Raw genomic sequence first — 20,384 nt, 5'->3', positions numbered from 1 at the left:
CGCCCATAGGGAGTGAAGAACAGGGCTTCCCGTCCGCTCAGTCGTACTTGAGCCACATATTCTGCACGGTCATTCCTAGAAGAGCCCTTAGAGCCACTGTTTCTCTAAAACAGCAATATAAATCTGCCTAAGGGTGAGTATGGGTTATATTGGTGAGAAGTCTAGAAACCGGGGTGAGAGGGGCTAACCCGCCTAGCATCGTACATCCGCTAAGCTTGAAAAATACGAGGATATAGTCTAAACTAGGTCTTATGAGTTTGTAGTTTTCTTTCATTTCCTACAAAAATTAATGATTCTCTAACATTTAGCAGATAAGTCTTTTCCATCAACCCAATTCTCGGCAACCCAAACCTTCAAATGGGTCGGGTTCGGGATAGATTCCAAAATGCGCGGATATGTTGTGAATAATAGGGTTAAAGATCTAACATAGTCGTTCCTAGTGTATATGTATAGCATCGGAATGAGGAATTTAGAGTGAATATGTTTTGGTATTTAATGAAGAACCCAACGTCAAATATTAAGTTTATTTATAGGGAAGAAAACTGTTACGTATTTACAGTATAAGTGTACATGAACAAAGCAATCACTAGGCCAACGACACCAGCCAGACTGAGGTCGTTGGCCGAAAGGGCGCCGTTAAAAACAGGAGCACTTGCGGCGACGGAGGGCCCGTTCTCTGACGCGGCCAGCGAGGACGAAGCCGAAGCCGAAGATACCTCCACACTACCTACATCTGTAGTTGCCGTGGTGAAAGACGGCAAGATTGAGCAGAAAGATACCTTCAGGGCGCTTGCTCCAGTGGCGCTGGGTGAGCTTGTCTCACTTGCCGTGCCTTCCACATCCGCAGCACCTGTAGCTCTGGCAGCAGTGGAAAATTTTGATCCAGCTCCAGCTGCAGTGGCAGTATTGATGATGTTGGACATCGTGAAAATGGAATGTTCATTCCCTGCCAAAGTATCATTTGATACAGCTGCGGCTGCACCGGACGAGGTTTGAGAAATTTCAGTAGGACCGGTTATAGTGGCAGTGCTGGTGGTGCTGTGCAGTGTGGGTGTATGATACGTCCTCTCCGAGGCAGAGGGGCTAGATAAGCTGGTCGAGACACTTGCAAAGATCTTGGTCGTGATAACTGGGCAGATGTTTGTGTAATAGATTATGGCATCAGAGGTGAGACATGTGGTGTATACGGTAGAGATAGTACTGTTAGAACCAGATCCCAAGCTAGCGAGGGTGACAGTGTAAACGGTATTTCCAGAAACAACAGTTTCAGTGGTAACATAGGTAGTCTTCTCGCGAGCTGGGCAATCGGTGACGGTGGATGGGCAGGCGGTGATTGTGGAAGTGCGAGTGTTGAAGATAGTTGAAGTGGTGTCCTCGCCCAATCCGGGGCCTTCGTCGCGAGAGCCAGAGCCAGAGCCAGTGGGAGAGGCATATTCTGTACGGGTCCGAACGGAAGAGTGAGAACCAGAGGGGAAAGGAGAACGGCTAGGTCTTGTACCGTGGGTGTGCACTGGCGTGATTCTTAAAGGCGTTGAAGATTCAGGGCGATGTGGGGACGAGGCTGAGGGAGAGGCAACTGAGCTCGAAGTAACAGGCGCAAAAGTCGCATAGTCCTCTGCCGCGGACGGACCAGAGCCTACAGTCAGCTCAAATACTTCAATGGTAGCTCCTGATCCAGTGCAGAGAACCAAGAGCTCAACCCTATCCGAGGAGTCGTTTGCGAGACAAGTAGAAAACGGAGCAGAAGATCCGGCATCCACGATCGCGGTGGAGATCACCTCTGAGTTCCGTGAGACGCACAGGGTACACGAATGGGACTCTGCGCGCTTCCGCTTCGAGGTAGTACCGGAGACTGCGCTGCTTGAGTCATCTGCGTCGACTGATACACTCGCCGAGAGAAATTCACCATCGGCAGTACTGGCAGTCAGTAATATGAGACACAAAGTAACGGTGGTAAATCCATGCGTCTTGGTCCGGCTGTAAATTGGGTGCACTCAAGCTTGAGGTGGGCTCGAATTTGGTTAATAGATATTGCACATCGGGCTCTTCATTTCGGCCACTGCAAATCATAAGATGTTCTGTCCCATAGTAACGCGCCATTCTGCTTCCTTATTCTGATGTGAATTCGTTAGCACGAAGACCCCAAAACGTTCTTCAAAGTTGTCTACATAACACTGCCCTTCCCACCCCCCTTCCTTCTTTTGTATGAAGAAAGTATAGAAGTTGAGAGCCCTTTAGAAAATTGTTCGCTAGGAGATCCTTTTTTTTCCAATCTCACAGTATTGGCATGCTTATTTGTCTATTAACAATATTGTGGTATTGCTACGTATTTATCCGAATTTATAGTCTGCTGCCATTATGTACTTTTACAAGCTTGGATCCGTGGAAAAGGAGGTTTGGCTTGGTTTCCCATTCGCTGCTCCACGAACAGAATCCCTGCACCTAAGTATGTATATCCCCCGTGAGAGTCTTCTCTGTATAAGCTGAATATCGCGACACTTGGGCGAGAAATTAAGCTGGATTAAATGCCTCAAATGCTGGGTCCAGAAGGGTCTATCCTGAACGGGACTAGAGCGCCCCGGTGTCAACGACAGGGCGCGACGGCCGTCAGATAAAAGAACCAGAGAATCCCCCTCTTCAATCAAATTTCACGTCTTTCTGTGTGCAAGCTAAATTTTTACATTATGACTGCCCTTGATCTCAACTTTCGCGTTGCAACCCTAGAGGATGCCCCGCAGCTCCAGGAACTAGTGCAAGCTGCGTTCCGCGCCGAAGACAGCAGGTCAGATTGGACCGGCGATATGGGCCTCGCCTCTCAATTCCACATAAGCGTGAAGGAGATTGAGAGCTTCATGAATGGACCAGAAAGCGCATTCTTGATGGCTACCGACAACAACGGCATCGTCGTGGGTACTATCGGTGTTTCCAAGCGTGGAGCCAACGGCGCTCGCCTTTCTATGCTTGCTGTGGACCAACGACACCATCGCGGAGGCCTTGGACGTCAGGTTCTCGGCTACGCTGAGTATTATATCCATCAGACTTGGGGAGCAACCAAGCTGGGGTTGAACGCCTTGTCCACGCGACAGACCCTCATCGCGTGGTACATGCGTCGTGGCTACCAAAAAACGGGTGAGACGTCGCCATTTCCTCGTGAAAGGTTCCCTGACCTCGAATTGCCGGATGGCATGTGCTTTGTGGAGTTCGAGAAGGATTTGGACACGGTCGCGGTCGCTGCATGAGTCGCGATGAGCTCTATGCATCTAAAGACCTGTTCTCGTCAGCCACGAAGCCACTGCCTAGCACAATTTCAGCCCGTTTCTGATACCACCTCAAGAAGCTAAGATATCGCATATCTGAGCTTTTTGAAATGGGCTAAACTCCCTCAAGAATCTATTGATTGGGCTGACACGGCAAGTATCGCCGAAGATATCCCGGCAATGCGATCACCGACATCCCTTCGTTCCTTAAGACATACCGTTCCTCTGTCGTGGTCAAGCGACGAACACTCTGATTTTGATTTTGGTGGAATCAGCTCAAAAAATACTCTTACTTAGTGGAAACATATATTCTGTACCGATCATCTTCTGTTCTTGCTCAAGACCAAGTGAATATGAGAATATGAGCTTAGAATTAACCCTGCCCGGCTAGAAGCGTAATTTTCACCTCAGTGTATTTCTTCCAGACTATAAATCCGAGTACAAGACCTCAATTCGGTTGAACATTGTGGGTGTCAACTGTTTACACTTGCATCTATCGTCTGCGCGGTTTGACTAACAGCGGGTGTCACTAGGCTCGAATTAGCTAGATCCTGCGTCACTGCCCCTTTCCAAGCCTCCTGCGCAATTCTAACTCAAATGTGGCACCTTTAGAGAGCAGTCCAATTAGGCAACTACTAGACTTTACCCCCTCTACTTTGGAAGGTACATTCGTTTATCTTGATGAGGTCCTAGTCGGCGCAGATCGGACGCTAAAAACCTAAGAACTCTAAAATAAAACAACTCGGACTGTCGGAGAAATGTATCCTCCGATTTTTGGCGGAGAATTCGCGCCTCCTCTTGTCAACACTAGCCCCAGCGCTCATTCCCAAAGAGAATCCCTGCCAATTCCTGCCCATCGCAGTTGGAATTTCTCGAACACGGTCAGATCTGGAAATTGTTGACCCCCGATCCAGCAGTATCGTATTCTATCGAGACTTTTACGCCCAGCATCATCCAGGCACCAATTGTCACGCGAGCTGTTTCCCAGTTTGTAACCAATTGAACAGCCATGAAGTATCTTCTCGGGGCCACTTTAGCCACTTTGGCTACCGCGGCGTCTTCGTCTGCCCCTGCGTCTGCGCCAACTGGTGCTACCTATGCATCCGGTTTTGACATGAAAAAGCACTGGGCAAATCTGAGCCCATACAAGGACGCTGATAGCTTTGGCGTTCCAAGTGGCGTACCGGAAGGTTGTGAATTGTCTCAGGTGCATGTTCTCCATCGCCATGCTGAGCGCTTTCCCACCGATTACCCTCTTGATGGAGAGGGTATGCAGGACTTTGCGGCCAAGGTGACCAATTACTCCAGGAAGCACCCTAGAAAGGCTGTGGGCACTGGCCCTCTGCAATTCCTCAACAATTGGAACTATGTCCTTGGCTCGGATATCCTAATGGAGACTGGTGCTGCCACCGAGGCTACTTCTGGTGCCCATTTCTGGACCAAGTACGGTCGGCTCTTGTACCGCACCGACAAGAGCACTGTGGCTGCATGGGATTCATCTCTAAATGTCTGGCCCAATGGCACTTCTCGCCCAAAGCCCGTTTTCCGTACCACTTCGCAGTCTCGCATCTTGGAGAGTGCTCGCTGGTGGCTCAGTAAGTAAAAGCTATGCTTGCAGCTCTGTACAATTTGCTAACTTCGACTGCTAGGTGGATTCTTTGGCAACAGCGGCGCCAACAGCTCTTACAGTCAGTATGATCTTGTTATCATCCCCGAGGTGGACCCATTCAACAACACCTTGGCCTCTTACGACTCTTGCCCCGGTGACATGACCGAAGGGTAAGTGAACCTCTTTATTTGACGGGATTATCAAGTGTTAACAAAATTACAGTGACGACGCTGCTGAAATCTTCATCGCTCGCTACACTCAAGATGCTCGCTCTCGCTTGTCGGCCTACTTCCCCAGTGACTTCAACGTAACAGCTTCCGACGTGCTCGCTATGCAGAACATTTGTGTTTACGAGTACACTAGCCTTGCTGGCTCATCCTTCTGCTCCCTGTTTACTGAACAGGAATGGAAGGACTTTGAGTACAACATCGACGTGCAATACTACGGAGACTACGCCTACGGCTCCCCCACTGGCCGCGCCCAGGGCATTGGCTACGTTGTCGAACTTGCCGCTCGTCTCCAGCAGAAGCTACTCACCTCCAGCGATACCAGTGTCAACTACACCTACGACAACAACGAGAAACAGTTCCCCTTCGGCCAGCCCTTCTACATGGACATGTCCCACGATGACATTATCCTTTCCGTCATCTCGGCTCTTGGCCTCGAATACTTCAACTACGGGCCCAAAGGTCTGCCATTCCAGTTGGACCACGCCCCCAAGCGCACATTTCACCTTAGCGAGATGACTCCTTTCGGTGCTCGCTTCATGTCTGAGATCTGGACTTGTCCTTCCAACACGAGCTTTGATTCTTTGGACCCTGTTCTCTACACTAACCCTGAGCTGGGCTCAAATAGTACCAAGGATTACATCCGCTTCGTCCTGAACAATGCTCCTGTGCCCATGCAGGGTCTTGTTGGTTGCAAGCATGCCAAGAATGGGTTCTGCCTTGTTGACAAGTTCCTGGAGGGTGTTCCCAACCTGAAAGAGAAGGCCATGTACCAGACGGCGTGCTTCGGTAACTACACCACTGGAAGCCAGGTTGGCGATGGCGCTCCTGGCTCTTGATTTGTGGCGATGCACTACCATGATACAAAATGCACCTGGGATCTTGGACTCGGTTGAAAGGACTTGGAGCCTATTAACCTTGACGCGCCTGCATTTTTTTATCGGATGTAAATAATTTCTCATTCAACCTCTTTTACTGAGCCTAATCATGCGACTGCAAATTCGCATGTTATGTTGTTTGAAAAAAAAAAAAACCACGGACTTCTTAATCCTGACGTTTTCATTGCACATTAGGATATCTTTATTGAGGCTGGAATGATGAAGTGGCTTGAAAATTAGAATTGCCGGATTTGGAATCCATCGTTTTTGGCGATATCCATACGTGTTGACAGGAACCGCCGATCACCGCATTCGGACTCGAATTCGGATGCTCACCTCAGGGCGGTAGACTGAGAAAATCACCGGAGTGACTCCGACATCGATTCATAATATCTTGTTCTCCTCCCTGAAATTAGCTTCGCATCGCCCTGTTCACACCGCAACCCAGTTGGTCTCCCCATATATCGTCTAGATCGATCAACCACCACCACCACAGAACGCTCCAGCTTGATGGGCAGTCAAAATGCAACTTCATCTTCTTGCGTTCATTTTAATGCTCGGAGCCACTATTGCGGCCCCGACAGATGAAGCTCTGACCCGCGACGTTACAAAAAATGCAGTAAGACTACACTGGAAGGAAACGACAATATGAAGCTAATTTAGTCAGATCGATCAACGACTTACCCTCAGTCCAATGGACATAGCTTTACTGTTGCGTAGAAAAAGCGGAATGAAATCACCGAATGTAAGGCCCCTATGTTCAATGCGAGCATCAGGCACTGAATATTAAGCTGACATATCTTGCTCACAGGGCGTGAAGAAAGGACCTTGCATTTACGATGATGCATACCCAAGTATGCGTTGGCACCAACAAACGGGCTGAGTATATCAGGAAATTTTAAAGCATAGAAAAGAACAGAATTGAGTCTAAATTCGTTAATTCACAGCATGTAGTGTAGTGCCCTCGATTTATTGGCAAAAGAAGAATTTCCCTGGCTCCGATGGCCTTCCTTTCCAAGTAGTCAAGATTCCATTTGATGGGCTTTCCTTCGTCAACTCGGAGTCACTAGTGTCACCAAAAGCTTTCCTCGAAAGCCAAGAAACGACCCTCCCGCAGCGGGGATCCACGTGGATCGTCCATAAATGCGCCACGTATATCAGTAGAAGATAGAAAAGTGGCAACGTCACTGCAAATGTGAAAGCTCCGCCCACTTCATAGAACATCGGGTTGCCCTCTTTATCCACGGGATGCATCCCCTTACTCACAATCGACTGTTGGTAGAGGACCAACGACAGAACCGTGCGGATAAGGGTATTGTGAATGAGGTATATAGGGAAAGAGATGCGGCCGAGGAAATTCATGAATGGGGATGAAAGAAGGCGGCGAGCATCGCGAGAGAAGAAGACTCCAAAGACGAAGAATGTTGTTCCCAACGAGGTGATATATCGGTTGACTTCCCCGCCATTTGGCACAATAAGGTGGCCGACTGTGTTGAGTGCTTGACTCCATGGCATCCAGCTTGGGTTCTCCTCGGGGAAGGAGGCAAGGAAGAGGCCGAATATAATCATGAGCGTGGATGTGGGCCTGGAGATGAAGGTAGTGGCGTTTGTCCCGTAGTCGGCGTGTAGTTCAGCGAGGAAAATTCCTGCGTAGATATTCATTTCCATGAGGGCTGTTATTTAATCATACTTTTAGTAGAATTCTAGGGTCACCAATTGTTATAAAGCACTCACCTTGGCCACCAGACCAAGCGAAGAAATAGAGGGAAATGAGGATTAGTTTGGTGTGTCTAGGTTGTGTATATGTTGTTCCCAGGAGCGTGATATAAACCAACATGGATCCCTTCAGGAAGAACGGGATCGTCCAGTATGTATGGTCGTAATCAGTCACGCCGTTATGCCAGAATAAAATGAGGTTCCGGAGCAGACCATCGATGGCGCCGAAAAAGGTCGGTCCTGATGTGGTGGTACCAGATCCTCTGATCCAACCAGCGTCGACTTGGCTAGCGACTCTGAACCCGTTGAGTTGGCAAATAAGCCATACCATCAGTACGGCAGCAGTTGTCGGCATGACTAGCCTGCCGGTGCGAGTAAGCGTGCTCCGCGCCAGACTCTGCAAAGCGAAAGCGGCATCACCATTTCGAATATGTTTCCTTGAGTTGAAAGAGTTCACGTATCCAGTAAGGAGAAAGAAGAGCGCGACAGCGGAACGACCAGCAACCACGAGTCGGAGGAATGGGTATTGGAAGATATAAACGGAGCCCTCTTCTGAGATCGCAGGCGAGTTCAACCAATTTGCAAAGCAGGAGCACAGATGATAGGTAACAACGGTTAGTGCCGCAACTCCACGGAGACCCTAGATGTCTAGTTAGTCGCGCGTTGGTGGGAGCAAAGGTAGAAGGCATCTTACGTCGATCCAATTATCAGCTCGCTTTTGGGCCGCCATCGTCTGCCCGAAAACTTGGGAGATAGAAAAGTGAGAGGTGAACGAATCATCTAATTACCTTGAAATGATCTCTCGGTACAAGAATTAAAATTTCCCTAGGTACTTGATTTCCGAAAACGTAGTATACATCTGACACTGCGGCTGAAACTGTCAGGCCGAACACATATCGATATGCCCAAAAGAGACACAAGATTTTTTCCGGAAAATCTTGTATCTAGAGATCGGCAACCAAAAAGTAAAAGTAAAACACCCATATTCATCGGCTTTGTGCCCGTCTTGCCAAATGATTTGATGTCTTTCACCGTCATGATTCTCTCGTCGGTTCAAGGACGCCCAATATTAGTGATGTTCAAATCAACTCCCTAAAACCCAAAATCTCAATCATTCCGAAGTTCAAAAGATCCGGTACGTGGGATCACCGCATCTGGACAGATCTGAACTAGGCGCATTCCAGCAAAGCGCCAACATTCCAATTGCCGCGGGACCGCAAACACACTCTGTGGATTACAAGCCCATTGCCGATCATTTACCCCTTTGGAGAAGCAGATCCTAGCCTAAATAGATGATCGAGGCCTTGTTCTAGCAAGGGATGCCTATTTGGTCTTGTGGTGTGGAGGTCTAATGCGAAGATAAACTCCCAAATGACTTGAATAGCGCAGGAATATCAACAACTCTTTAGATATCGACATTGAATCTCTTACATAGATTCAGGGCAGTCCAACCCCCGCCTGAATATTCTCAATCTCAGCCGTGCCATTTTCCAACTTCGTGAGCACGGATATCGGCACGTCAACTTTCTCGCGCAAATTCCAATACTTCTTCCATTGTTCCTCGCAGCTAGCGTCGCCACCGCAGCCCGCAAAGTGAATAAGATGGTCACCGGGCTGCCAGTGCTCTCCCAGCGCATTGTATTCCGGATAAGCGTTCAAGGAGTGCTGGTTCGTAATCGCCACATGACCACGTACGATGTCGTGGTACTGCCACATATGCTTCCAAGCATCCTGCTCTGGAAATATCCAGTTCTGAGCGATGTACAGGGGGTCAGTCCACATATCGAGTAACCACTTGCTCCAGTCGCCCCGGCGCATCAGGAAATTGCCCACGTTCACGCCCCACGAGTCCTGTGAGATAATGAGATTGATATCGTCGTGCTTGTAGGAAGCCGGGGTGCTGAAGCCAGTCATGCCGCCGCCAGCGCCGTTCATCTCGTGATCGAGCAGGATATTGCGCGCCAATCCTGCCTTAGAAAGGATGTGGTCATAGACGCTGAGTGTCATATTCATGATTATGATATCCATGTCCATCCACCACACCCATTCGGCATCGGGGTGACGCTCGAAGGCTTCCTTCAAAATAGGGATCTTATTCCAATAGATTGGCGCGCCATTAGACAAGTTATAGCTCGTTATGTTGGCCCACATAAATTCGAGCCCGTGTTTTTCAGCGTATGTCTTCCGATTCTCGTAAATCATTTCTTTGATGTGTGGCATCCCGAGCATGCGATTTGTGCCAGAGCTACCGGTGACCATGACGACTTTCTTCTTTGAAAGTGAGTCGGGCAACAATTTGTTCACCACCTTTTCGGTTGCCACTCTTGCACCTCTGTGGATGCTGAGTTCCATTGCTTCATATGCTGATTTGCCGTTGTATGCTCCATGCTGGATCCGCTTTACTCCTGTCTCCCAGGATGGCCAATGTGATTGACTTCGAGAGAAAGAGTCCCAAAAGAACTAGAACACACTGTGTCAGTATATCTCGGTAGCATTTCTTTCTTGGCAGTTCACACTTACAAATCCTCCGACTAGAATGGTGGCGGTAATCAAAATGCGAAGTATTTTGACGCGCACAAGAGACGGCCTAACAACGTAAGAAAAAGCAACCACAATTGTCGACTGAGCAGGAGATACCTTATCATGGTCACTGCAATGGCTTGAAATGGATTTGGGGACTCAACTGTGACTTATTTTCCAGTCAAAGATCTGAGATGACAGATGTGTCGTAGTTGGAGTTGTACCACGCACGACAGTTTGACGTGTTTGTGACCTTGAGGCTAACTCAGGGTACTATTGCGATATCATGATGTGAGGAGAATGAAACGAGACCTTAGGAAAGAGAATAGTGATCCTGCCTCGCTAGTCCCTAACACGAACAGCTAAGGGTTGTTTGTCGTTAGTATTTCATGGTTCAATATTACCGCATGCGGAAGTCTTGGCAAGTACATGGAACAGTTTTCCGTAGTAGAACCTCAAATCCGACTCTCAAAAAACAACGTAACCTTTTTGTGACAGTTTTCTAATCTTCGAAGCGAATCAAAGATCAATGAAGGCTGAAAGGCCTGGGAAAAAAGGACATGGTTGGCCTACTAAGTTGATTGAAGCTGGCCTCTCATCGAGGGATCTTCGGGCCGCTTCCGGCTGATCTCAGGACACACCCTCAACACTGGAATTCTGTGCAAAAACATTGCCCAAATAGAACGGATCCGGATGCGTTCGCGTTTTTCCCGGGGTAATCCAAATGCAGTCTCATGTTTTGAGACTGTCCCAATTAATACATCGCTTCTCTTTTCCAACTTTGTTGACGAACCTCTCCATTAATGTCCACTCGATACCTCGAGTGGTCGCAAAGATGACGCGCCGACTTCGTATCTTGATCACATCAGCTCTCGCGATCGCTACCATTTGGTACTTGACAGGATGGCCCACATCCCAGGAATACACCCCGCCTGACGCCCTGCCGGGCACGTACCACCACGATGCGTCCGAGCATGTCAACTTCTGGCGCCAGTTCCAATCACTATTGATGGAGCACAAACCAAGATGCGATCCACCGCGACGATTAGCAAACGCAAATTCAACAGGCTTCAAGGCTTCGGACCCAGATCCCCGACCGGACCTCCTGAAGATGACCACCCGCGATATTTTGCGCATGAAGAGGGCGCACATCGAGTTCGTCGACGCCATTACCACCGATCCGCCGCAGCTGGCATACGTCCCGGGCACAAAGGGTATTGTGACCACCGCGGGGGGTGCATATCTCCCAGTGTTGGTAATCTCACTACGCATGTTGCGCCGCACAGGCTCATTCCTTCCCATGGAGGTCTTTCTGGCCTCGCGCGATGAGTACGAGGAATACATCTGCGACACGGTCCTGCCTTCATTAGACGCCAGATGTATTGTGCTGTCAGATGTCCTCAATGCAGTTCCAAAAAGCAACAAAATCGAGAAATACCAGCTGAAGCCTTTCGCCATGCTCTTCTCATCCTTTGAAGAGATCCTGTTCCTGGACGCCGATGCATTCCCGATCCTGAAACCGGAGTTGATCTTTGAGGAAGCCCCTTTCAAAGACACGAAGTTTGTCACATGGCCCGATTTCTGGGCTTCCACCGCTTCCCCATTCTACTACGAGATCTCCTCGCAGCAAGTCGCCCCCATGGACTCGCGACAATCAACCGAGTCAGGCGAAGTGATCATCTCAAAGAGAACACACCTCCGCACTCTCCTCCTATCCACATACTATAACTTTTGGGGCCCGACGCATTATTACCGCCTCCTCACCCAAGGTGCCGCAGGCGAAGGAGACAAAGAGACCTTCGTCGCAGCAGCAGTAGCTCTTAGCGAACCATTCTACCAAGTCAGCGAAAGCATCTGCGCAATGGGCCACGCGACAAAAGGCGGCCTCGCTGGATCCGCAATGGCTCAATTCGACCCGATTGAAGATTACAGATTGACGCAGCAGGGAGAGTGGCGCGTGAACGGATCAAAAGCTACACAACCCCGTCCATTCTTCATCCATGCGAATTTCCCAAAATTCAACCCGGCCACCGTCTTCAGCAAACAGGCGGTTAACCCGGCTTTCTTAGATGATGGGAACTATACGCGGGCTTGGACGACGCCAGAGGATTTGATTCGGGGGTTTCCGGTTGACGTAGAGAAACAGTTCTGGGCGGATATTCTGTGGACAGGGTGTGAGCTGGAGACGAAATTTGAGAGCTGGAAGAACAAGACGGGGATTTGTGATGGGGTGAAGAAGTACTGGAAGGCTCAGTTTGGGCTGGAGAATCCGGCTTCTGTATAGTACTTTTTCATTAATGAGTGGGTGGCATTGCTTATTTTTTCTTTCTTGCAACTTATGAGACTCTTGAGACTTCATTCTTCCGTGATCGTACAAAATAGATGTGAATTGCCGAAGCTATTTCCCGAGCTATCTACTCAGGCGCGACTTGCGCGCGATGAGCATTCCCAGTTCCCAATATAAGCCACCGAGCTATCAATACTCCTGACAGAGAACACCAAGATCGGCAATATTCAATGTACAACACTTGGGTATTCTGTCTTCGCCACAGCTATCTCTGAAGCTGGGGCCATCAATTGCGTTATTAGCTGTTGTTTAAACGTGGATTAGCAAGAGTCAAGATCTAGTCGGACGACAGGAATTGCAACTGACCAGCTTTGCACCTAGTATCCGCAAGGCTCAAAGTGCTGCTAGAGCAGCAGCTGGGGTAATTATATATCGCGTTGGAACAAGGAGCGTCGTCGCGCTTGACGAGTGTGGCAGGGTGAGCCAAGGCGGCGCCAATGAAGACGGAAGTGAGAAGAAGTGAGACCTTCATGGTGGAAATTTTGTTGTGGATGAACGAACAGGGCTTGAATGCAGTTTAAAAGTAGGATCTTAACAAATAGGACAAGAGTAGAGTTAAGCTGACTTGCGGTATCTGGGGAGGATATTGAATATGAGGCATCCTGCGCCGACCCATGTCAACTATATGAACACTTACAAGAATTGACAAGTGTCCGCGGTGGCCTAGACTTGACCTAAGACATAAGAATTCATCGATTCTCACCACACTCGCCCTTTAATTGCGAAGATCACTTCCATTTCTGGTAAGATCACCTGGCTCTGTGAGTTCAGGGCCATCGATCGAACCCTAAAAGTCGATATGAGTGGAAAGCTTCACGTTCTTCGGCTATTGTGCCATCCATTAATGAACATAGCTAAGCTTAACTGGTTGAAAACCCTGCAGGTACTTGAGACACTGGACTGTGTGTGGGCCGAATCACCCGATCGGCCGTTTTAGCCGTTAGGCTTAGTTATGTGATGAAGAATGCTTCAGGGTGGGTGTTGACAACATGAAGTAGATTTTAGCTTTCAATCGCCACCCTGTCGGCTATTCTAAACCGAAATTTCACCCAAGGGAGTGCTTGTGCCTCGAAACTCTATACTCAATGCCTTCGTTTGCGAATTCCTCGCGATAGGCTTTTTCTCATCCAAATATAAGCGAGTAGACAGAGATTTCTATAACGGATGGCACGCATTGTCAAGTATGAATTTCTCGACGAGGCTTTTGAGACAGCTTGAGACTAGAGGCCATCGATATATGAAAATGGGATAGCGACGGGGTTTTCGAGTCATCTCTGAAATTTGAATCGGTGTAAATACTTCCGAGCGGTCTAATCCCAAGGCAAATCATTTCTCCAACCTGCAGTTGATGTCAAGTTGCGCCATTTCAGTAACTGTAACGAGCAACTGACGCAACCCAATGAAGCAATATTCCCCGTGCGGATCCCCTATCCGCGATGCGGGGAAGCCGCAGCTCCCCCTCATGTCAATAACCGTAAAGTACCAACTAGTGCGGGGCAAACACGGCCACGCTCTGCAAGCCATTTCACCTAATTTCACTTTTTTTTGAGAGAAAATTGATGAACTCGGCGAATGAACTACTGACTTGGTTAGTGGTGCCGTCACATATCCGTCAGGGTTAAGTCAGCCTCTCTAACTCCCTCAAATAACTCCCTCAAACACCCACAGATTTTCATCAGAAAGCTATTTCATCAATCTTACCAAGCCAAAATGGCGTCGGCGACTATGCAAGCATTGAACTACCTCGGACCGTACAAGGTCCGAGTTGAAAACGTCGTGAAGCCGAAGCTGGAGCATCCTGATGACATCGTCGTTAAAGTCACCACTGTGAGTTCAATTTGTTGATCTGGGCATGGGATATTCTACTGACCTAAAAAAAAAAAAAAAAAGGCGGCGATTTGTGGCTCGGATTTGCAGTAAGCTTGTGACGCGTTGCCCGGACTGGGAAACTGAAGCTCACCGCGTAACAGCATGTATGAAGGCCGAACCGCAGCTGAGCCAGGAATCACTTTCGGTCACGAGAATATGGGAATTGTGGAGGAAATGGGTGAAGGCGTGACGTTGTTGAAGAAGGGAGATCGTGTCGTGATGCCTTTCAACGTTGCTGATGGTCGATGCCGTAATTGTGAGGAAGGGCTCACGGCCTTTTGCACAGGTGTTAACCCTGGATTTGCGGGCGGAGCTTATGGTAAGACGAGAAGATCTGAGAACGAGATACTGCTGCTGACGCTAAGAAGGCTATGTCGCTATGGGGCCCTACCGCGGCGGCCAGGCCCAGTACATCCGTGTTCCTTATGCGGACTTCAATGCGTTGAAGCTGCCCCCAGGTACTGAGCACGAAGCCGATTTCGTTTTGTTGGCAGGTAAATAGACCCTGACCCTAAGTTAGCAAGCTTTCTTTACTGACTGGATCGCAAGATATTTTCCCAACCGGTTCGATCACCCCTGCATTACTTTAACAATGGCCCCAACTCATCTGATCCCCCTAGGTTGGCACGGTGTTGAAATCTCGGGCTTTAAATCCGGCGAAAGCATCGCAGTTTTCGGTGCAGGCCCCGTCGGTCTGATGGCCGCCTACTCAGCCATCTTGCGCGGCGCATCCTTCGTCTATGTGGTCGACCGAGTTCCCGAGCGCCTCGCAGCCGCCAAAAAGATTGGATGTATTCCAATCGACTTCACTAAGAGCGATGCCGTCGACCAGATCATCGAGCACAATGGTGAAATGGTGGATCGATCTGTCGATGCCGTTGGTTACCAAGCTGTTGACCCTAATGGATCTTCCGAGAAGCCGAATATCGTCCTCGAGAACATGATCCGGGTTACGCGCGCTTGCGGTGGGATGGGAATTCCGGGACTCTATGTCCCTAGGTACGTCACCGTTTACCACTTCCACTCATAAGCTGACAAGTTGGACAAAGTGATCCTGGCGCTCCCGATGCTGCGACTGCCAATGGAATGATTAGTCTGAGTTTCGGCAAGCTGTTCGAAAAGGTCGGTTCTTCGAATATTGTTCGTGAATTACATTCTAACAATTAACAGGGTCTGTCTCTTGGTACCGGCCAGTGCAATGTCAAGGCATACAATAGGTACCTGCGTGATATGATCATCGCTGGCAAGGCGAAGCCCAGTTTTGTTATCTCTCACGAGATCGACCTTACTGATGCTGAAGTTGCCTACGATAAGTTCGATAAAAGGGAGGATGGATATACCAAGGTTATTATTCATCCAAATGGGGGTTTCAGGACTGGGATCTATGATTCTGGCCTTTAGTCTTGGAGCCAGGTCACCTAAGTGTCTATTTGGTTCGGATGCAAGGAGGCCGGGGTTACTTTGGGTCAAAAGTTTGACTGTTTGGTAGTTATAGTCGATTAATTGATTGTAGCCGAGTTTAAGTTTGCAAAATTGAACAAATTTTTCTTTCTGAAATCTTCCATGCAGGAAATGTAGACGAAATTTCTCTGTTTTCTTACATTCGGTTTGATCACCCACGGACCTTGTGTTTGTTGACGCTCAAGGTCGTGCATCTGCCTAATTCACGCGTTTCGCCATATGCTATCGCGTTACACGAAAGCCCCGCGGGGTGGGGTAAAGACAATCATGAGTGGAGTCTAAGAAATTGGCAATGGCCGTCTCCAAATTGACATCAGCTTTCTAGTTGCGTGGGGGCGCCCACCCATTGACTTGACCTGAATAGGTGAATTTCGGCGACAGTGGGTCCGGGATACTGCATACAACCGACCCGAGAGCATTCCCCGGAACGGGGAACATTCCTCTTCCTGGATGATGGAGATCGTGGCTCTATGGAGAGAGACCTGGTAGTGCATTTTAAATAATTTCAATGCCTCTGTCGAGTTACGATTTTGTTAGAGCTATAGCTGTCAGGTCGAAGTTTGGCAGAGATGATCATCACCCGTTTTCGCTCCGTCTGGGGCATTGACTCTGGCGACAATCTGAACAACTGGGCCAATTGGTTCCCCGATCTCAAGAAGCAGGGCTACAGTAAGGAGCTCTCATGTTCCGGATTGAGCAAGACTCAGGTGCTTACTACGTGTAATATCTCAACAGCTGGCGTTGAAGTGGACATTCATGGACTACAAAACCCCGACCGTGATTTCAAGCGCTTGAGGGAGATCTGCGACCAGGTGGACTTGGAGATTAGCGCGATGTCAGCCTCCTGCTTCACACGCATTTGATTCTTGAATGTGTCAGTTTGTTGACGTCTTTAAGGGTGCATTCATCTTGGTTCCAGTACCTGGGTCCCCGCCCTGTTGGCCTTACAGCAGAAAATCATTTGCAAAATTACCGCGAGCTCCTTCAATTGATCGAGCCATTGAAACCTGTCAACATTAACTTCCAATCCGGGGAGTACGTGTCAGCAATTCATGATTCAGCTCTTCAAACCGCTAATGTATCCAACTAGGGACGCCTGGGATGTCGAAGAATCAATCAAGTTCTACCGCGGCACACTCAAAATCGACCAGGCGCTTGGGGTCGCCGGCCGTGTCGTTCACGAGACTCATAGGAACCGTTCTCTTTTTACACCGTATGCCACCCGGAAAATCCTGGAAGCCGTTCCTCAGTATGGATGTCCCTTTCTTGAAACTATCATCGACGATAGAGTTGACCAATGAATGCTCCAGACTTCGCATCACTGCAGATTTCTCTCACTGGATGGTTGGATTAGAAAGGCTTTTGGATATCGGGGAAGGCGATCGGGCTATGATGGATGCTATAATTCCGCATGTAAGTCTTGGGGCTCAGAGAATGGCTCAGTGTTCTAAATATCTTCCAGGTGCACCACATTCACGCTAGAATCGGAACAACGCAAGCCTCACAGTGTCCTGAGCCTCTCAATCCAGTGTTCAAGGAAGAAAGGTTGTGTATGGAGAGACTGTGGACAAGGGTTCTTCAAACACGGTTCGAACAGAGTGATTCGGACACCGAAATCAGGTTTGTGCCGGAATATGGGTAAGTCATGATTATTGACCGAAGATGAATACTTGCTGATTCGCGTGGTCTAGTCCATTCCCTTATCATCCTATTGGAAGTATCAAGACCCATAGTCAGGTTGCAGATGAAGAGGGTCAACGTTTGCAGACTTATTTCACCGAATTTGCGGCAAGTCTGAAGGCCTAGATGGTTCGCGGTACGAACATATCACTCACCGGGTTTGAAAAGAAACAAGACACAAAGATAGACAGTAAACCATAAGTCCGGGCTTATTTTATATTACTAGGTTGAAGTTTCAGTCCTTTCATCTCTTTATAGCAAGTGCGTCACAGTAAGCAGCATCCTCGAGAATGAGGACCGAATTCGCTATGAAGGAAGTATCACCAGGCAGCGCAAGAGTTCTCTCTTCACTCTTGGGATAAACACCTAACCTCTTGCTTCTCAATGAACCCCTCTCCTCACAATCCATCATTCTTACCATTTCCAAGTTTGCCGTCCCCGATCCTCCCTCCTCTGGATACATTCATGATGCCGACCCCGAGCCCATTCAGAACCCTGCACCCACTCAACACAGATCTCAGCCCGGTCTCCAACGACCCTATCGAGTGTGATGTCCAGAACACCACAGCCAAGTTCTTTCTGAACCGTGATCTCGAGGATCTCATTCTGGCCAGATACTTGAGACTGGCGTATCAAACGCGTGAGCATATTTCCTTGTTCTGTCCCGTGGTTGTGGGAAGAGACACATCAAACCGCAGGCGAGAACATATTAACTTGTTTCCTCCACAGCAAACACCCAACGCAAGGCTTGGATCTTCAGAAGCGGCGAAGAATATGCCTGTGGGATGGACATAGAGGAGTGGTCCAAGGTGGACATCCGTTACAGAGGTGTCTTCCAGACTCTCTCCAAATGTCCGCACTTCACAAAGGGGCTGTGGCAGGGTGGATCTCAGAACTGTCGGCATGAGCTTATCACCAGTCAACCCAATGCTCAATCTCAGGTCATCTACGCGTTGTTGAGCGAGATTGGTGAGATGATTGATCTTAGACGGGAGACCTATGATGGGGATGGTATTTTCTTCTTGACGTGAGTAACTATTCTCAGCTTGAGGCTGCTGCTGCTGCATTGAATCTTGCTAACATGCCATGTAGTCCTCGCTTGCTGGGAGCTCAGATGGAGTACTGGACGGGATACCGTCAGAAATACAAGGATGCACCCGAGACCGCGGGCTTCCTCTCTCTCGAATTTAGTCCTGACTCATGGACCAGCCATACCATTCTTCCAATTTCTTCGGTACGTAAAAACAAGAAAGGCCACTCGATATTCAGATCCAAGTATCCCAGCTAACAAAATCTTAGACCACCAAGGAACAGCCTCTTGCCTCCGCTCTCGCAGACAAATTCAAGATAATGCTCGGCCAACTCCTCCTACACCTACGATACCTCCCCAACCCGGGCGACAAGCTTCCAGACCAGGAAGTATTCCTAATCGGTCTGCACGGCTCAAAGCTCCATCTCATGCGTGCCTACTTCCCTGGCCAGAAAATCTCCAGCCTGTGGTGTCGTCGCAAAATCCCCAGCCCACCATCTGTATTTTCATCTGAACTAGACCAGGTCCTTCGGTCCGTATCCCCAGATACCCCCTCTAGCACTCATATTGAAGACTACGCCGCCGAAGGAGACCACTTTGGTATCCAACTTTCTAGTGCAGATGGAATATATCCCCTGGCACCCGGCGGCAGCCGTTTCTACGGAGCCGAAAACATGGAGCGAGTACGCCAGCAGCTCGAAGATAGCAAGATAAAGCAACTGGACCACGAATCCAACGTGCGTACCTTCCGCGTCCTGGCTTCACGTGAGTATGATCTTTGGAACCAACAGGACTTTGTCACCGCCGTCCAAATGCTTGTCGCCCTGCAATTTTATCTCCTTAGTGGAACCGCCCAGTGCGGAACCCTGCAGCAGGTATTTCAGAAGCATCCCTATGCTAATGATTTTTCGAGTCCTGACAGCGGGCTGGATGTTGAGCCGGTGCGCGATGCTCGCGTTCGTCGTGATTTGCACAAGCAGGAAAATTATTTCGAGAAGGAGAAGGAACTTCGTCGTGAGGAGCTGATTGCGCAACAGGAGGCTGATGGAGCTCATCGTCGACGAGAGAGCATGCGCAATGCACAGTATGATCGCATCGGTAGTTTTCATGATGCTCGGCGGGACTGGTGGGATTTTGTTTGGGAGGATGAGGGTATTATCTTTCCTAAGCCAACGCGTCCTCGAGGTAATGAGGAGATGATTGTTGGCAATATCGACACTTGATGTTACAGTTACAAATATTTGAAGTTTCAAGGTCATATCGGGGCAGTGGAATACTCTGCACTGTATGGTCAAGTGAAATCGGCATCTGTCTTTCAAAACATGTATGTTAATGCATTTCTTTTCGAATGACGACGGATATATTAATGGAAGCGGTCCTTGATCATTTAGGTAATGCATAGAAAGACTATACGTAAACTAGTGTATTACGGTTTATTGAGGTAAGCTGACTGAGGCACATGTGGAAGTAATTGTAATCAAGTTCCAGGGCTGGGGTCAATCCACCTAATCGGGCCAAGCGGAAGAACCACGGGGAAATCTATGATCATAGTCATCAAGAATCCAAAATTGATATCATATGCATCTATAGCATCCGAAATGTCAAGAGGTATATATATTCAAAGAGAATGGAATCGTTCAACGCTTCCAATTCCCCCCGAAAACGTGTCTCACAGTCTTGACCGACTCGCGGTCTTATCAAATATATATGAATAAAATGAGAAGAGAAAGAGAAGAAAGAAAAGAAAGGAGTATAAAAAGCAAGATCTACTCGCGCCGCCGATCGGACTC

The 20,384-nt window shown here is 48.7% G+C and overlaps 10 protein-coding genes across 10 annotated transcripts; 7 read left to right on the top strand and 3 right to left on the bottom strand.

Annotated features, from left to right (window-relative positions):
* Window positions 1-570: 570 nt before the first annotated feature.
* N7443_005703 (uncharacterized protein) lies at window positions 571-996 on the top strand (the record flags this gene model as incomplete). Its single annotated transcript, XM_056885759.1, has 1 exon — window positions 571-996. The coding sequence occupies one exon, from the start codon at window positions 571-573 to the stop codon at window positions 994-996; it is 426 nt and encodes a 141-aa protein (XP_056741207.1).
* Window positions 997-2,684: 1,688 nt separating this feature from the next.
* On the top strand, window positions 2,685-3,239 carry N7443_005702 (GNAT family N-acetyltransferase; the record flags this gene model as incomplete). Its single annotated transcript, XM_056885758.1, has 1 exon — window positions 2,685-3,239. The coding sequence occupies one exon, from the start codon at window positions 2,685-2,687 to the stop codon at window positions 3,237-3,239; it is 555 nt and encodes a 184-aa protein (XP_056741206.1).
* Window positions 3,240-4,266: 1,027 nt separating this feature from the next.
* On the top strand, window positions 4,267-5,932 carry N7443_005701 (histidine phosphatase family protein; the record flags this gene model as incomplete). The annotated part of the gene is made up of 3 exons (XM_056885757.1): window positions 4,267-4,852; window positions 4,907-5,036; window positions 5,089-5,932. The coding sequence occupies 3 exons, from the start codon at window positions 4,267-4,269 to the stop codon at window positions 5,930-5,932; spliced, it is 1,560 nt and encodes a 519-aa protein (XP_056741205.1).
* A 1,008-nt stretch (window positions 5,933-6,940) lies between these two features.
* Window positions 6,941-8,417, bottom strand: N7443_005700 (acyltransferase family protein; the record flags this gene model as incomplete). The annotated part of the gene is made up of 3 exons (XM_056885756.1): window positions 6,941-7,644; window positions 7,706-8,327; window positions 8,382-8,417. The coding sequence occupies 3 exons, from the start codon at window positions 8,415-8,417 to the stop codon at window positions 6,941-6,943; spliced, it is 1,362 nt and encodes a 453-aa protein (XP_056741204.1).
* Window positions 8,418-9,124: 707 nt separating this feature from the next.
* On the bottom strand, window positions 9,125-9,946 carry N7443_005699 (uncharacterized protein; the record flags this gene model as incomplete). The annotated part of the gene is made up of 1 exon (XM_056885755.1): window positions 9,125-9,946. The coding sequence occupies one exon, from the start codon at window positions 9,944-9,946 to the stop codon at window positions 9,125-9,127; it is 822 nt and encodes a 273-aa protein (XP_056741203.1).
* A 1,096-nt stretch (window positions 9,947-11,042) lies between these two features.
* N7443_005698 (alpha-mannosyltransferase) lies at window positions 11,043-12,491 on the top strand (the record flags this gene model as incomplete). The annotated part of the gene is made up of 1 exon (XM_056885754.1): window positions 11,043-12,491. One exon carries the CDS (start codon window positions 11,043-11,045, stop codon window positions 12,489-12,491), a length of 1,449 nt encoding a protein of 482 aa, XP_056741202.1.
* Window positions 12,492-12,831: 340 nt separating this feature from the next.
* N7443_005697 (uncharacterized protein) lies at window positions 12,832-13,026 on the bottom strand (the record flags this gene model as incomplete). The annotated part of the gene is made up of 1 exon (XM_056885753.1): window positions 12,832-13,026. One exon carries the CDS (start codon window positions 13,024-13,026, stop codon window positions 12,832-12,834), a length of 195 nt encoding a protein of 64 aa, XP_056741201.1.
* Window positions 13,027-14,264: 1,238 nt separating this feature from the next.
* Window positions 14,265-15,824, top strand: N7443_005696 (glutathione-independent formaldehyde dehydrogenase; the record flags this gene model as incomplete). The annotated part of the gene is made up of 7 exons (XM_056885752.1): window positions 14,265-14,381; window positions 14,445-14,470; window positions 14,525-14,742; window positions 14,792-14,917; window positions 15,044-15,422; window positions 15,473-15,545; window positions 15,594-15,824. The coding sequence occupies 7 exons, from the start codon at window positions 14,265-14,267 to the stop codon at window positions 15,822-15,824; spliced, it is 1,170 nt and encodes a 389-aa protein (XP_056741200.1).
* Window positions 15,825-16,453: 629 nt separating this feature from the next.
* Window positions 16,454-17,690, top strand: N7443_005695 (sugar phosphate isomerase/epimerase family protein; the record flags this gene model as incomplete). Its single annotated transcript, XM_056885751.1, has 7 exons — window positions 16,454-16,553; window positions 16,620-16,719; window positions 16,782-16,919; window positions 16,975-17,133; window positions 17,195-17,297; window positions 17,347-17,522; window positions 17,576-17,690. 7 exons carry the CDS (start codon window positions 16,454-16,456, stop codon window positions 17,688-17,690), a joined length of 891 nt encoding a protein of 296 aa, XP_056741199.1.
* A 342-nt stretch (window positions 17,691-18,032) lies between these two features.
* Window positions 18,033-19,817, top strand: N7443_005694 (uncharacterized protein; the record flags this gene model as incomplete). Its single annotated transcript, XM_056885750.1, has 4 exons — window positions 18,033-18,204; window positions 18,294-18,591; window positions 18,657-18,798; window positions 18,864-19,817. 4 exons carry the CDS (start codon window positions 18,033-18,035, stop codon window positions 19,815-19,817), a joined length of 1,566 nt encoding a protein of 521 aa, XP_056741198.1.
* Between the last annotated feature and the right edge of the window lie 567 nt (window positions 19,818-20,384).

Source organism: Penicillium atrosanguineum (assembly GCF_028827265.1).
Source record: "Penicillium atrosanguineum strain IBT 20685 chromosome Unknown utg000004l_segment0_segment0, whole genome shotgun sequence".
Classification (NCBI taxonomy): Eukaryota; Fungi; Ascomycota; class Eurotiomycetes; order Eurotiales; family Aspergillaceae; genus Penicillium; species Penicillium atrosanguineum.
Note: the sequence above shows the minus strand (reverse complement) of the source record. Positions and strands in the feature narration are given on the sequence as shown.